This window comes from Heterocephalus glaber, unplaced genomic scaffold (genome assembly GCF_053883595.1).
Source record: "Heterocephalus glaber isolate CG9 unplaced genomic scaffold, H.glaber_assembly_v1.0 deba00000676, whole genome shotgun sequence".
NCBI classification, from domain to species: domain Eukaryota; kingdom Metazoa; phylum Chordata; class Mammalia; order Rodentia; family Bathyergidae; genus Heterocephalus; species Heterocephalus glaber.
Genome location: NW_028258156.1, coordinates 4,279,048 through 4,295,218, shown reverse-complemented (window position 1 = coordinate 4,295,218; position 16,171 = coordinate 4,279,048). Strand labels below are relative to the sequence as shown.

At 43.8% G+C, this 16,171-nt stretch overlaps 1 protein-coding gene and 1 long non-coding RNA gene across 4 annotated transcripts in view; both read left to right on the top strand.

Moving 5' to 3' along the window:
* Positions 1 to 1,941: 1,941 nt before the first annotated feature.
* On the top strand, positions 1,942 to 7,943 carry LOC110348075 (uncharacterized). The gene is made up of 3 exons (XR_015449329.1): positions 1,942 to 2,255; positions 2,477 to 2,625; positions 4,964 to 7,943. It is a non-coding gene; the product is annotated as an uncharacterized LOC110348075 (long non-coding RNA).
* Positions 7,944 to 11,276: 3,333 nt separating this feature from the next.
* Nfe2l3 (NFE2 like bZIP transcription factor 3) overlaps positions 11,277 to 16,171 on the top strand; it is a 31,368-nt gene continuing 26,473 nt past the window's right edge. The window contains exon 1 of one of the 3 annotated variants that reach the window (XM_004839531.4): positions 11,277 to 12,084. In XM_004839531.4, coding sequence (XP_004839588.2) covers positions 11,533 to 12,084 — 552 coding nt within the window. In that variant the 5' untranslated portion in view covers positions 11,277 to 11,532. The remainder of the gene's footprint in view (positions 12,085 to 16,171) is intronic. The other 2 variants (XM_021254103.2, XM_087206618.1) reach the window with 2 other exon arrangements.

Here is a 16,171-nt window from a genome sequence, read left to right as displayed (position 1 = left end):
TGATAGTGAGTCATCCTACACAATAACCTTCCTCTCTCTTAACTCCCTCATACCAGCCAACTTTACCTTGAAAGTTTTCAAAGGTAAGTGCAGGTTAATTTTTTTTATATTTTGTGTTTTCTTTATTATTTTGTATTATATTACAGTACTGTAATCATTTTTATATGAATATTTTGGATTGTAGAATGAATCATCTGAGTTTCCATTATTTCTTATGAGGAAATTTACTTGGATATACAAGTACTTTGGATTACAAGCATGTTTCTGGAATGAATTATGCTTACATACCAGGGTTTTAATCCATATAGTGTTTTTTTCAAATGACTAAGATTCATTATACATAGTCCTTCCTAGAAAACAACTAGTAAAAATTCTCCCCCAAAAGTTTGTGGTGGCTTGTTTTGTTTTTGGTACTAGGAATTGAACCCAGGAACTCTCAACCACTGAGCTACATCTCAGCCCTTTTTTATTTTTTATTTTCAGACAAGGTCTTACTAAGTTGCCAAGGACTCATTTGGGATCCTCCTGGCTCAGTGTCCCTCAGCATTGGGATTATAAGTATGCACCACCTTGCCTAGCTAGTATAAACTCTTTGACTCAGAAATTTTTCTTCACTGCCCCCCCCAATATTGGGGATAGAACTCATGACCTTGCACTTGCCAGGCAGGTGTGGCACCACTGAGCTACATCCCCAGCCCTGACTCAGAAATTTTGGAGAATTTACACCATTTAATCAGATAGTGACCAAACATATGTGCAAAAGGAATTTATCACAGTTGTTCATAATGATGAAAATTTGATAATAACCTAAACATCAGTAGCAAATCATTGGGATACTTTGTAGCCTATAAATATGGCAAATGGAGCTATATTTCTTTATATGGAATATGGACTAGATATAAGCATTTTTATAATACAATTACAAAAACAATTTGTTGCAAAACCAAATTACTATATTTTTATCAAAACCAGCCAGTCATGGTGGTGCATACCTGTAACACCAGCACACAGGAGGCTGAGGCAGGGGGATGATTGCAAGTTCAAGACCAGCCTGAACTGCATACCAAGACCCTGACCAAATAAACAAACACCCCAAAAATTCATATAATTCTGAAGCTGGGTGTGGGGTTAAATGCCTGTAATCCCAGCACTCAGGGAGAAGGATCTTGAGTTTGAGGAAAACCTATCCTTGAACAGTTGCTGGCTATATTACTAGCATTTGCCTTTTTAGAAGGTGGACAGAAGTTGGAGGGGACTATCACGCTAGATCACCAAGCATGGTCCAGTTCGCAAAACCTGGTAACAATTTACCATCAAGGATTAAACTTCTCTGAGAAGACCAGACTCATTCTTCTCTAGCCAAATGACAAGCCAAGAGAAACAAAGATAGTTCCTGAATTAATTAGTGCATAATGTATACAATAGCTTAATGATAAAAATAAACAAAAGGAATATATGAAAATATAGACAAAGATAAGTAAAAGAAAATCACTTTAGCATGAGGGCTAGTAAAAAACCAAACACCTGTCTGCAGAAGAAATTACCCAAATGGTCTGGGAGAACAGTCTGTCTGACACTTGATCGGGTCCAGAATGCCATCAAGTTATCAGCAGTGAAGCAAACGACTGTTCACTTAGGCAGAGACTCCACTGGCTAATGCTGTTTCAGACTGAATACTCGAAAAGGGTAGAGTCACAGCAAGATGTGTCTCACATAACAGTCTGAAGGTACTGGTATTTATTTATAATACACCAGAAGGCGTATTATCTCATCTTCCAGATGTCAGCTTTGGAGGGAAAGGTCCAGCTGTCCTATTTGCATATCAACACAAAGTTGTCTAGGTGACTATCAGCCAGCCACTTGGCTCAGTTTGTATTATGAGCTCACAGTGGAGTTAGTGCTGTCAAATAGTCACATCAGTCATACTTAAAATACCAATTTACTTAGGTTCATGTGAATCACAACAGGGAAAATCATACATCCCAATAGGATTCAAAAGTGGACCTACTTGGCTGAGGAATCCAGCCTTCTGGTCCATTCTTGTAGTCTGGCAATCGGAAAGATGCTGCTAAATTAAGATGAGATGAAGATTCCACAGTACACATAGAACTAAGAATTAGAGAAAATGGACAAGGACAAGTAAGAAGATGAAAAGGAATTGCTTAATGATGTGAAGTAGTAAGGAAGACATTATGCTGAAACAAAAATTATAAATGTACTTGAAGAGAGATGATTAAACAAATGAGAGAATTCAGGTACTAAACTAATGGTCAGTTCAGATAATAAAGGCCCATCAACTTTATTACATAATGATCAGGATCATTGGCCTCAAAACTAAATTTTCTTCTAGCAATAAATTGGGCCTTTGCAAATACTTATATTAATTTCCAGTTATGAGTGCCTGGGCTTTCTAGTTCATGGATAATCAGTGACTTTGCCCACAACCCAACTTACATACAAGCTTCTTTTCTCCCAGCAAATAGTGTGAAGTTGGGGCATGCAGATCAATTCAATGAATATTAAACATTCAAACTGTCAACAGGCAGATATACATACTAACAAAGAAAAGAAGACACATCCCAAAGCCAGACAGAAATGTCATCCAGATTCGTTTTCCAGATGGAGGTAAAGTATATTAGTTTTGGCTGTCTTCTCCAAAGCCAGAGTTAGGCAACAACACCAGTGTCTGTCACAATCTAATGTAAGTCCTCAATGTCACCAGGGCTTCCAGAGACCTGTCAAGGTTAAGTCCTTACTGTGCAGTGAGATGTCCCACAGTGTCCTTTCTAGATGACTTTTTTTGGGTCAAACTAGGACTACACCTGGAATATGAACCACCTACTCCAACCATTCTCCCCAGCAGCATTTCCTAAACACCTACATGATCAGGGCAAAGTGTGGCTCTGCCTTAAACAAGGCTCTCTAGATTTGCATTTGTGTGTTAATTTACTATGAATGGGTAAAATATTTTTAGTCCAAAAGAGCAAGATATCCAACGGGTGCTTAAATGCATAGAATACAGAACAAAGCCTATGGTAAGGGGCTGACTACCTGTGGCAAAGAGAGCCATCTATGCTCTCATCATAGTTTTGGGCAGAGTTAGGACCCCTGCATCACCCTTTGCAGTCAGCTGTGTTTTTGCAACCAAGTTGCACCCATCCGAATGTGAGTGGAATTCATGAGTGGCCCTTCAAGGCTGTCCCATAAAATACACACACACACACACACACATGCACACGCACACACCTATGCTTGATCTTCCCTTATCCATTCATCAGCTGAATGGAGAGGACTCTGGGGATCTATAGAAGAGAGCCACAATTTAAAAGGGGCCTCTGTCTTCAAGTGACTTCCCAAAACCATTGACACCCTTTATCCCACGCCTTTCTTTGGACTGTGAAATAAATAAGAAACTTTCATTGAGATCTGGGGGTTGTTTGTTTTGGGGAGGGTTAACCTACCCTAAGTAGTACCTTAGGTTTGTGTGGGTGGCCAGTTTTAGCACAGTTTAGGGTCTAACCCTAAGGATGTGATAAACAGGATAAAGGTTAGCAATGGTAGTGCTTCTCCTCTTCCAAATGTGTGGGATGTAAACTTGTTGATTTCTCATTCCCTGCTGAACAGCCTGAACCCAGAGTCTCCTAGACTTCTTTTTCCAATTCCTTTTATGTTCTCTGTGATCCCTTTATACACACACACACACACACACACACACACACACACACACACACACACAGCAACTGTAAATTCTGGAAACTTGTAAGAATCTCAATTCATGCCAAGAAACCAGGGCAGACAGCAATCCTCCTTAGCTCATGGTTTCTATAGTATAGGCCTGGGTTTAAACAAACACATTTCTTGCATGAGGAGTGTGTCTGTCTTCCAAATCAGTGCCATGCGTTTTACCTGGTGCATATCCTGCTTCCCTGATAAGACTGCAAGCACTAAGTTTGCATCTCTCCGTATCCCAGTGATTGCATCAGCAGGTGTTTAATATGTGTCATGATGGCAAATGAGGCTGACTTAGATCAACATGAATCAAAACTGCAGGAATCACCACATAGCCCAGCAACTAGATAGGGTGCTTTCAATATAGGGTTAGCTGTTTTGAGCAAAAGATCAAAAGAAGAGTATCGCATGGAGAGATAAAACCAATACTTCATTTCTCCTTAAGCTTTGCAGACAAGAGAAGGTGTTGGCAGACTTTAAACTTTCAGAAGCTGTGGGAAGAATACACTCAATTGAGGAAGAGCATTTCCTTTTGCAGGAGGAGGAGGAGGAGTAATGAACAAACAAGTAAACAGTGTAGCAGAGAGGTGGAGCATGGTGGCAGAGGAGAACTTGTGGGTTTGGATTGTGACTCTGCCCTATTTACAAAGTATGTCTTTGGGCAGAGGCTGGGGTGTTCCTGAGCTTCAGGGTCCTCATCTAAACAAAATAAATGGGGAAAATACTGTGGAGTGGGATGATGCATGAAAAGGGTCCAGCACTGAGTGAGCTTCCGTACATTGTAGCTTCCATTGTGATTGCTTTGTGTAAGCTCATAGATGGCAATCAACCTCATCCTAATGTCCAAAGAAAAGTTAAAGTCAGATTTCAGAAGATTATGAAAAGCATAAAGTCTCCCTTTTTGTTAAGTAGCAGCTGATTCAGCATCACCAAGATAACAAGTTAGGTCATTCATATGCCTGTTCTCTTTTGCAGAAGCCTTTGGCAAAATGTCTCAACAACTGCAGTCATTTAAATTCTAGTGGCTATGCCTGTTTTGAATCTAGCTTACCTAACTCTTCTTCCTAGATAATACAACTTACGTCTTAATTTATGCCTCAGATTGCAATAGGATATTTTGTTTAATTGTGGGTTTCTACCACAAATTTAAATTTCTTGTGGCTAATGCTAACAAAAACTTTCTAAAAGAAGGATGCCAAGATCTTGACCTGTTTTCTTGTTGGTTTTTGGATAGATGCTGTGATATTGTAATATAATAAGATATATCCAGAGCCACCGCGTGCGAAGGGCGGGCTGCAATCTGGTGAGTACACCGCAGGATGGGGCGTACTCACAGCTGCCTGTCGTCCCACGGCCCGCGCTGCCGAGGTCCACTCTCGCGAAGAGCGTGCTGGGTCAGGCAGTTCCTGTCCTTGCATGTGCGCCTGCAGCTCAGTCCTTCGCTCTGACCCAGCCCAGCCATGGCTTCAGCTTTGGAAGAGTTGCAGAATGATCTAAAAGCGGTAAAGGTGTCGTTGGAAAAGGCCACTAGGAAGAGAGTACGGGATGCCCTGACAGCTGCAAAATCCAAGATTGAAACAAATAAAGGCTAAGATGCAACAAAAATCACAAAAGAAATTAGAATTTCTTGACAATGAAAAACCAGCTGCTATGGTTGCTCCCATCACAACAGGATGTACTGTGAAAATTGGAAAATTATGGATGGGATCAGTCAGACAAGTTTGTGAAAATCTACATTACCTTAGCTGGAGTTCATCAAGTTCCTGCTGAGAAGGTCCAGGTGCATTTCACAAAGAAGTCATTTGATCCTTCGGTGAAGAATCTAAATGGGAAGAGTTACTCTATGATTGTGAACAATCTCTTGAAACCCATCTTAGTGGAAGGCAGTTCAAAAAAAATCAAGACTGATGCAGTTCTTATCTTATGTAGAAAGAAAAGAGAAAAGACTCAATGGAATACTTGACTCAGGTTGAAAAAGAATGCAGAGGAAAAGAAAAGCCATCCTACAATGCTGAAACAGATCCTAGTGAGGGATTAATGAATGTTCTAAAGAAAATTTATGAAGATGGAGATGATAATATGAAGCAAACCATTCATTGATAAAGCCTAGGTGGAATCAAGAGAAAGCAAGCCAAAGGAGACACCAATTTTGAGACTTTTAAGTCCTTTTGAGAACTATCATGTGGAAATATTGATATTTCCAATAAGGGAATGTTGGTGAGCTGCATGTATAAATTTGACAGATAACCACAAAGCCTTCAAAGTAAAAACAATGAATTCTCCATTTCTTATTGGAGGATTTATTTAAATAAGATATGCATGTTAAACATTTCCGCCAAAGATTATTTCAATATACCCTGGTCATTTTGTTCAAGAAAGGATTATATGGCATTCTCATTGAAATATAAAAAGCAGGTCAGGGATTTGGCTTAGTGGTTTTGCCGCCTGCTGCACAAGCGGAAGGATCTGAGTTCGATCCCTGGCACCAAAAAGAAAAGAAATATAAAAAGCAAGTCTCGTCTAAAGAAAATAATACATTACATGTATTTTTGTTCAGCTCAGAGGTAGAAAACAAAGGTATTCGCTTGCCTGTAAGTTGCAGATGTCAGCTCCCACCAATGTAAGAGTAAGAGTAAAACTCAATTTTTGTATAAAATTCAGATTTGTGCCTGTGCTTCAAATTTGCTGTGCATCTACAAGGGATTACCCTGCACTAATAAGCCAATCACAAGTGTTTCTATCTAGATTTAAATATATTTGTTTATGGGTATAGAATTAAGAATAGATAAGCATCTTCATATAATAGTAGTTAGTAAGTTCTACCATGGATCAGATACTAATAACCATAAAGAAAAAATTATTAATTTGAAAATCCCTCCACTCCTATGTTCAATAAAGTTGGATTTTTATGTCAAAAAATAAGATATATCCTAACACTCTGCAAGGCTAAGGCAAGAGGATCACAAGTTAAAGTCCAGTCCAGGGAACTTAGTGATTTAGCAATACCCTATCTCAAAATAATACAAAAGAGCTAGGTGTATAGTTCAGCGTGAAGGCCCTGGGGCCCTGGGGTCAATTAAATAAATAAATATTTTTTTTTCTTCATCCCTGGCTCCTAGCCAGAACTCCAAAAACTCTTGTAACTTCCTAAGTGATGAATGATAAGAATGATCAAGATACAAGGAGCAGCTTGTTATCCATAACAAGCCCTTGTCAATCACACCTGTATTTATGTCCAGGAGGTGAGTTTTAGACACCCTGTAAGGATGGAGGAGATAGTTGCTAAGAGAACCAATCATATGATTAGAGAGCTGGAATTTTCAGCTCTATCCTAGTCCCTACTACCTCCAAATTCTGGGGAGGAAAGGAGGATAGAGGTTGAACTTAGTCACTAGTGCTTATAGAAGTAGTCATACCTACATAATGCAGCCTGCATAAAAAAACCAAAAAGCCAAGGTTTGGAGAGCTTGTCTGTGCTGCTAAACTTGTGGGGGTACTGGAAGGGTGGTGTCCTAGCAAAGGGCATGGAAGTTCCACCCTTGCTCCATGCCTTGCCCTATGCATCTCTTGCACTTACTGTATCCTTTATAATAAAGTGGTTAACACACGTAAATATTTCCCTGAGTTTCCCATTCTAACAAATGATACAACCCAAGGAGAGGGTGGTTGGAATCCCCAATTTTAGCCCGCCAGTCAGAAGTTTGGGAGGTGTGCATGTAAGATTGACATCCGATCTTGTTGGGCTGAGTATTAACCTGTGGACTGTGATGCTAACTCTAGATAGATAGTGTTAGAATTGAATTAAATTGTAGAATACCCAGTTGGTGTCTCCAGAGAATTGAATTGCTTTGTGTGGAAATTCTATACATTTGTTGTCTGAAGTGTTGGGTGAGAGTAGAAAGAGAGGGGGAGAAAGTTTCCTATTGGATGGTAACAAAAAATGAACATGGTGTGTTCATTTCATACCAGCTAGAGGTGGTTACATCTTAGTGATGACTATCTTTCATGCCAAGTTATGGCTTTACATTGAGATGATTAAGCCAGATAATTGTATGCAGGGAGCAGAATACACTGATGCAATGTTACTTCATAGTTATAAATTACACATTGAACTTATCATTAACTGTACAGTATAATCTTTAGTTTTTCTTTCCAATTGATTTGCCACCTCTGTCACACAGTACATTAGATATCTATAACTCTGTAACAGATTACCCCAAAATGTAGTGACTTGAAACAACATTTGTTATCTTGGATTCATTTCTGGGTCAGAAATTCATGTGCAATACAGGAACATCCTTTGGTGCAGGGTCTTTCATGAGGCTGTGATGAAGCCTCTCGTCATCTCAAGTCTCCAGTGCGACCCAGCTTACTTGAGTGGCTGTTGGTGGCCTCAGCTACACACTGGCTACTGGCCAGAGACTCTAGGGCCTTGCCATGTGAGCCTCTACATAGGCTACTCACCACACAGCAACCTCTCTTCAGAGCCGGGCCTCCAAGGCGTATGAGTGAGAGTTAGAGGGAGAGGGTGAACAAGACAGAATCTACTCTCCCTTTTTGTAATCTAATTGTGGAAATGATATCCCATCATTCTGCAGTATTCTATTTGTTACACATAAGTCACCCAGGCCAGCCCACATCTAAGGAAAGGAAATAACTGAAATCATCTTAGAAGCTGCCAACCTCACAGCAATGCCATTTAAGGTACTGCTTCTCAAATTAATCTTGGCGAAGAACCAACTTTTTTCTTTAATTTCCAATTTATTATAGGTCAGTACATTTATAAAATAGAATAGAAATTCATTTCTAGAAAATAAAATAAAAGTATAGAAAACAAATCCATGGATCCTTACATTGGATCTCACAACAATGTCAAATTGCTACAAAAGTTTCTAAACATTCTCAATTTTATTATAGTCAACCTTCCATGTCTGCATTTGTGGATTCAACCAAGTGTGGACTGAAAGTATTTGAAAGAAATTGTGTCCATATGAACTTGTGCATACTTTTCTTGTCATTGGTCCCTAAACAATAAGCTATAACAACTATTTATATAGCACTGACATTGTACTGGGTATCATAAGTAATCTTGAGATGATTTAATGTATTTGGGAGAATGTACACTGATTATGTGCAAATACTACTTCATTTTACATAAGGGATTTAAGCATCTGCAGGTTTTTGCATCTGAGGAGGACCCTAGAACATGCTATAGATAACAAAGAACAACTACACCATCTGGATTAGAAAGTTTGCAAACCTTACCAATTTTAGACCATCCATTGAGTAGCACCAATATAAGGATTTTACAAATGCAGATGACTTTTTGAAGCTTTTACAAGACAGTGGTTTGTATGATTCACTTGGGTGTTCCTCGGTGGAGGGATTTTAGAAATAAATCTAAATAGAAATTTTCCCTTCTAATCTCATTCCACTCTATATACTTGCCTAGAAATGGGACCTTTTGTTATAATTAAGATCAAGGGTATGTAGGATTAATTATAGTCTCCAGTTTTTAATATTTTACTGTAGTCTTTTATGTCCTCTCCTTTCCACTAGTCCATAAATGACAGAGGCAAGATTCTTTTGAAGGGAGCAATGTGATAGATACTATAAATTCATATTTTAAAAGTATAAAAGATCAGCCCACTTCCCAACTAATGCTAGGAGGGAAGTTTGAATGCTGTTCTTGTTGCTAGTCTATTCAGATTCCCTGAAACAAATCTCAAGTATAACCTCCTCAATTTGATTGAAAAACGGACATTTTCTGAGCCTTAACTATGTGCAAGATTCTGCACTTGATCTTAGCCAAAAGGCCAAGAAGCGATTATGTGCAAGATTCTGGAAGGTACCAGTACAAGAAGGGACTGTCTCTGTTCTCACTTGGTTTATAGCACTTCCTCTGTAAACCCTGAATTCTTTACATGTCAATATATTGGCATTTGAGTACATCCTTTTTCCTGTTTCTAAGTTCTCACAAATTTATATCTATTCTCCTGAATACACCACAAACTTGCTGAACAAAAGTGCTCCCATTCCAGCAAGAACCTGAATGTGCCTTATTTACTATGCCAAGATCCAGAGTCCTCTGAGCAGGGACTAAGTGCTGTGGACTCGGCTTCTGTCCCAAATCTTGCCAAGTGAGCACCTCTCTTCATCCTCTTGACCTCTAGCTACCCATCCTCCAAGGCTTAAAATAGAGTCAACTTTAAGAACTCTGTTACTGCTCCTCGGGACCCCTTCTGAGCAAATCCAAAGCTCTTCCTACCACATTAGTCCCAGGAGAGAGAAGAGAAAACCAGGTGGAGGAAGGAGCCTTTAAAAAAAATGTCTTGCTCAACTTCTTACCCAGCTGCCAACCTTCAGTTGGGTATTCTTTTCCCGCCCCAGCCTAGGAACAGACTGAGGGTTAGTAAAAGCTACATTTCAGGACCTGGTGCTAAGGACTGTGCAGGCACAAAAGTGAACCAAACAGGTTTCTTGCCCTGAAGAATTTGCCATGGACAAATTAGACCAATCCTCAGGTACTGTAAAATACAAGATAGAGTGGGCCAAGGGTTGTGATGTTGGCAGATGGAGGAAGCACCGTGGCAGAACAGATGTGGGAGAGCAGATGGGGAGAGATTAATTCCAACCAGTGGAAATTCAGAGGATGTAGCTTTGGGGCTAAGCCTTGGAGGATGGGAAATAAAAACAACGGGAAACTGAAAGCACTACCCAGTGCCATGGTTGTTGGTTTACACACATCATTTCATCTACGCTCACAAAAGGTCTACTGAGGAACTGTTCGTCTCATTTTATACTGAGGAAACTGAGGCATGGAGAAAGTAAGCAATTTACTCAAGGTCCAATCTAGGAAACAGTGGAGGCTAGATTTGAACACATCCATGTGCCTGTAAAGCTAGTGCTCTGAACCTTCCCTTAAGAAACAAAGGCTGCCACGAGAGATGGTCTAGCAACCTGCAGAGCACACCTAGGGAACAGTGAAGAGTCTGAAGCTGTGCGTAGACATGGGGGTGTGGGTGAATAATATTGTTCAATTCCAATGGCAGCTTGGAATTTATACGTTAAATTCTGGATTTTACATCAATTTCATCTGATCTCACAACATCCCTGTTTAACAGGTGTTATTATTCCATTTTACAGATAAGGGAATTGAAGTAACTCGACCAGGATCACACAACTGGCTGGTGGTAGGCTGGGATCTACAGGGGTCAAGCTCCCAAGCCTACTCTTAACTCTTACTAGTGTGCCAGCCAAGAGTCCTCCCGCTAGAGTATACATTCTGTCATTTCCCACCAACCTACTCCCGTCCCAAGTTTTTAGCTAGGATTGCCCAGGTCTGCGCCCCAGGGATGCCAGGGGTTCCTACGTCCCCAGAAGAACTTCTGCTCCCAGAAAGCTTTGCGTTTGCAGCCTAAAGAGGCCCGGAGCCCGGGAGCCCCGCCCCGTGCGGCCCCACCCACGGCGCGGTCTGGGGGCGGGGGTAGAGGAGGGGGCGGGGTCAGGGGAGGGGACTAGGCGGGGAGAGGGCGTCGCCCGGGGGCGGGATCGGCGTGCAGGTGGCTCCTCCTCCGCCTCGCCCGAGCCCCTACTGCGCCAGGCTCGGAGCCCGCTGCCCGGGAGCGTCTTTGTGCCTGGCTCGAAGAGCCCGCGACGACCGCCGCACGCCCGGGGGCACCGTTGCGCCTTCCGCTCTCTCGGCGGCAGGTGCCGGGGCGCGGGGCCCGCACGTGCCACCGCAGCAGGAGCAGCGCTGGGACCTGCGGGCGCGACAGGGGCGGCCCCGGCTCTTGGCAGGAGATGAAGCTCCTGAAGTCGTGGGGGGCGACCGGCGGCGGCCTCCTGCACCTCACCGTCCTGCTGAGCTTGGCTGGGCTCCGGGTAGACCTGGACCTGGACCTCTACCTGCTGCCGCCGCCCGCCCTGCTCCGGGACGAACTGCGGCCCCCGGGCGGCCCGGCCCGCCCCGCCCACGCACTCAGCCCCTTCCCCACCTCGGGAGGATGGGGGGGCGCCGGCCCCCTGCACCCCAAGGCCCGGGAGCTGGACTTCTTGGGGCCACTCGAGGGCCACCTGCTCTGGGAGGTGCGCGCGCTCGGGGTCCCCTTCATCCCTCGCACCCGGGTGGATGCGTGGCTGGTGCACAGCGTGGCGGACAGGGACGCGGACGGGACCCACGGGCTGCTGGGCGCCACTGCCTCGTCCGCGGGGGGCGTTGGCGCCGGTGTGGACGGCGGCAGCCAGGCAGCGCCTGGGGGCGGCGGGGATCCTTTGGCAGCCGAGGAGGAGGAAGAGAAGGCAGCCGCGGAGCCCACGGCGCAGGTGGCGGTCTCCGGCGGTCGCGCGAGCCAGGTAACCCGAGAGTGGGACGGGCGCGAGTAGGGCGTCGCTGCGCTCGGAAGCCGGGGGAGGGCACGCAGGCGCCGTCCTTCATCCTTATGCTCGGGAAGCTGTAGGGAGACTCTACTCCTTTTTGTGAATCCGAAGGAAGGATGTCAGTGCTATCACTAGTTTTTAGGCTTGCGGGGGCAGGGAAGCTTTTTTTTTTTGTTACTGGGGATCGAACCCAGGGGCGCTGTAACACTGAGCTACATCCTCAACCCTATTTATTTATTTATTTTATCTTTTTATATTTTGAGATAGTGACTCACCGAGTTGCCCGGGCTGGGCTGGAGTATACATCCTCCTATCCCAGCCTCCTGAGTAGCTGGCTGTACACCACTTCCAGTTTCTTTAGGTTTTTGAGAAACAGATGAATGTGTTTGTTGGGTGTAGACAACACCTTTCCTTGTGTTTGGTGGCTGTCAAGAGTGGCTGGGGTGGCGAGGGATGGTTATTACTTTTCTTGCCCGCTCTCTTACAGTTCAGTACCTTGCTGCACTCAGATGCCTTTCCCTGGAACCTGTGTCCTACTGGAGGCTCCGAGGTGGCTTTGGCCTCTTAGAGGAGGCAAGTGCCCATTACACTCCCAGCCCAAGGCCTTCGCTCTGAGTATAACCTAGTTGTAGTCCATCTGTGCTGCTTTCCTGAAGTAAAAAAGCCGAGGTCACCCTCCCCCAAAACATGGGAGATTAGGGAGAAAGGAAAAAGACCATTCAAAGCTATCTCCGAAATGGAGGGGCCTCATTTCACTGCCAATTATCATGTCACTGTGTCCAGGTGTGTGGGTCTTTCATAGTGAGGAACAGCAGAGAGGGACTCAGGTGAGACCATAGACTACTCTAGGTTTGTTTCATCCCTCCCAGGCCTTTTCCTCTCCCTCCCTTCCCTGTGGAAATAACCTGTGCCCTGACCAGTGGTATCTGCATATTCTGTCCTTTCCTCTAGACTGAGTACTGGAAGAGGATAGTGGTTCATACACATTTTAGGAATGAAGAAGTTTGGAGAAGCTGCTTGTCTCTGAAGAAAAATACCCTTTTTGCCCCCGTACTGAGGATTGAACCCCAGACCTCCCATGTGCTAGGAATGTGCTCTACCACTGAGCTAAATCTCCAGCCCTGAAAACATAATTTTTAAAGTTCCATTTTGCCTTACCAGTCATAACATCTACTTCAGGGCCAGCCACTGAAGAGGTTTCACCTCTTAAACCAGAGGGAACTTTGCCACAGGCGACTGTAAGGGTACCTGTTTTGTCTATGATAATACAGGGTTACACAAGTTCCAGGAGGAAGCACAGCTAGGCAGGCGCAAGGAATGTTGGGTTACAGCTTTTTTATTGAAACCAAGTTCACCAAGATCTGAGGATTCAAGTATCTGATGCTTCCCATGCCAAGACCACTGTATTCAGAGTTCCTGTCCCAGGATCTTAGAAAATTCCTCCTTGGCCTAAATAACTGGTATAGATAAACAAGTGTCCCTTGGCTGTTGTTTTTATGAAGTGCACCTTTATGCAAAATGGGAATTGGGGCTAAACTGGTTTGTTTGCAGCTCTTCCGAATTGCCCTGTTTGTGTAGGCAGTTGCCGGACGGGCTTCTCCACCCTTTCCTGGAGGGGTCATTGTGTGAAGTGATGGGTGATTCACTGTTATGCTGATCCCTTCCTCCTCCTGGGGACTGGACCTAAAAGGGGTAGGGGTTAGTGACTGTCGGTGTGGAATGCCTGTCCCCCACCTTTGCTCACTTCCCCCAAGCAGGACCCTGTGGGACCCCTCTCACCTGATGATAGGTACCTGATGTCTTATTACCGTCTCTGTTCTGTAACTTACAAGGTTGAAACATACTGCTAGATGCTGTAATCAGATGGCATCCTGCTGAATGCCAACCTGTTGAAAAGTGTACAGGAAAGGCTGGGAATTTAGCTCAGTGGCACCACGCCTGCCTTGCAAGCACAAGGTCCTGAGTTCAATCCCCTGTACCCAGAAAAAAAAAATGTACTGGAAGCTGAAGGGAGCAAGGCTGTTTGCTCTGAGGATTTCTCAGCATCATCTGGTCGATACCTATTTGGACTGGCAGGGTGGCCTTGGAGAATGCTCTGGGGCCCTGCTGGGCCTGGTCAGGCTTTCCTGGAGGGGACAGTTAAGTTCACTAAGGGCTATTCTAGTGGTGCTCCCCAGGCTGTGCACCACCTGGGATAGCTGCTGGGCTAACTTGGTTTTGTTTAGTCTGGCAGTGATAAGCTGTGGAGCACCATAGAGTTTTCATGGCTCATTCCCCTCTGCTGGTGGTGTCTTTTATCTACATCAACCTTGTGAGGTACACAAAGCAGGCATACATCTAATTTGTACTTAAAGGAAATATGGAGACGCCCACAAGGTTAGGGGACTTGGTTAAAGGCAAATACTAATAAATGCCAGAAGTGGGACTGGATCCTACCTCCTGGACTACCACTTTAACTAAGCAACATGTACTGCACAACCCAGTCTGTCTCCTGGCTTTGGGACAACTGTTCTCTGATGCTGGATTGATTTTTTTTGTTGTTGTTGTTACAGGGGATCAAACTCGACACCTTGCACTTGCTAGGCAGGCAGCGGAACCACTGAGCTAGATCCCCTGCCCTGGATTGATTTTTAAAAAGCAGATTGTATATTCTTATAAAGAAGACTATGATGTTGGGGGGCCGGTGAGTAGGCTAGAAAAACGCCGGTCTTTGAAATTAGAGAGGGCTGGGTCAGTCACTTATGAGTGCTCCCCCTCCCATGGATGACTGGGATCACTCCAAGCCTCGGTGTCTCCTGTGTCCAGTGGAAGAGTGATAGTTTTTTTGGTTTTTTGGTATCAGGGATCGAACTCGGGACCTTGCGCTTGCAAGGCAGGCACCAGAACCACTGAGCTAAATCCCTGGCCAGGAGAGTGATATTTACCTTGGAGGGTGTTGTGCTGGTTAAATGGGGAAGGCATTCCCAAGTGTCAGCACAGCGCCTGGATTATAATGGCTCTTCCTTTGTGCTCCATTCTCAGCCCTTTACCCGGCCCCATTCACTTGTTGGTGTTAATAGGGGTGGGGTGTGTAGGAGTATTGAATCCCAGTTCTTCCACTTACAGCTCTGTGACCTCAAGGAGTTTCTTACCCTTAGTGTGCTTCACTCTTCTCACCTCCACAGTGGGAATAGTAAGGTTAAAATTTCATTCCACATAAATGACTTAGCACTGTGCATGTCATAAGTGCTTAAAAAATGTTAGCTGTTGTTAACTTGGAAGAGAGGGAGTGTGTTGCCCTGGAGAAACATCATAGATGGTATTTTTAAAAAATATAGATAATTCCAGTGGTTTACATTTGAGTTGTAGGAGATTCTAGTTTTGCTGTATAATTTTTGTACACATGCCGAAATATTTTGGAATAGGGGATTTTCCAGGTATCAAAAGAAGTACTGCTTTGGTTTCACTTCTTAATGGAGCTAAACATTATTTGAAAGACTCTGGAATTTCCCAGAGTTGACAAGCCTTTTTTCATAGGCACAGCCATTCACTTCAAACCCACAAAACACATGTCCTTCAAAGTGATGCAGGGGTCAAACCAAGAAACAAACAGTTCGGTAGAAGTGAATGTATGAACATGTTTGAGGATGGGTGGCTGCGTACAGCCAGCATCAGTTTTCAGAGCTGTTGCCACTTTGAAACTGAGAGGGTTTGTGATCATCTTGATGTGGTTTCATGCCCAGTGACACCGACCCTCTGCTGGGTGAGAGGTCTCATAAGACCTCTTGATTTACTGCCTGTTGTGCTAGTTTCTTCAGGTCACAGAAAGAATCCGATACAATAAATATTTAATTTTTACTTAGCTATTTTTGTGGTACTGGGAATTGAACCTAGGGCCTTTCAACTGAGCTCTACATCTCCAGCAGTTTGCATTTTGAGACAAGTCTCGCTAAGTCACCAAGTTGCCCAACCTAGGCTTGAACTTGGATATTTGTATTGGCCTCCCACAATGCTATAGAGGTGTGTACCATCACACCTGGATTCAGTATTTAATTCTAAGAGTAATGGGAAAAGAAAGAAGGTC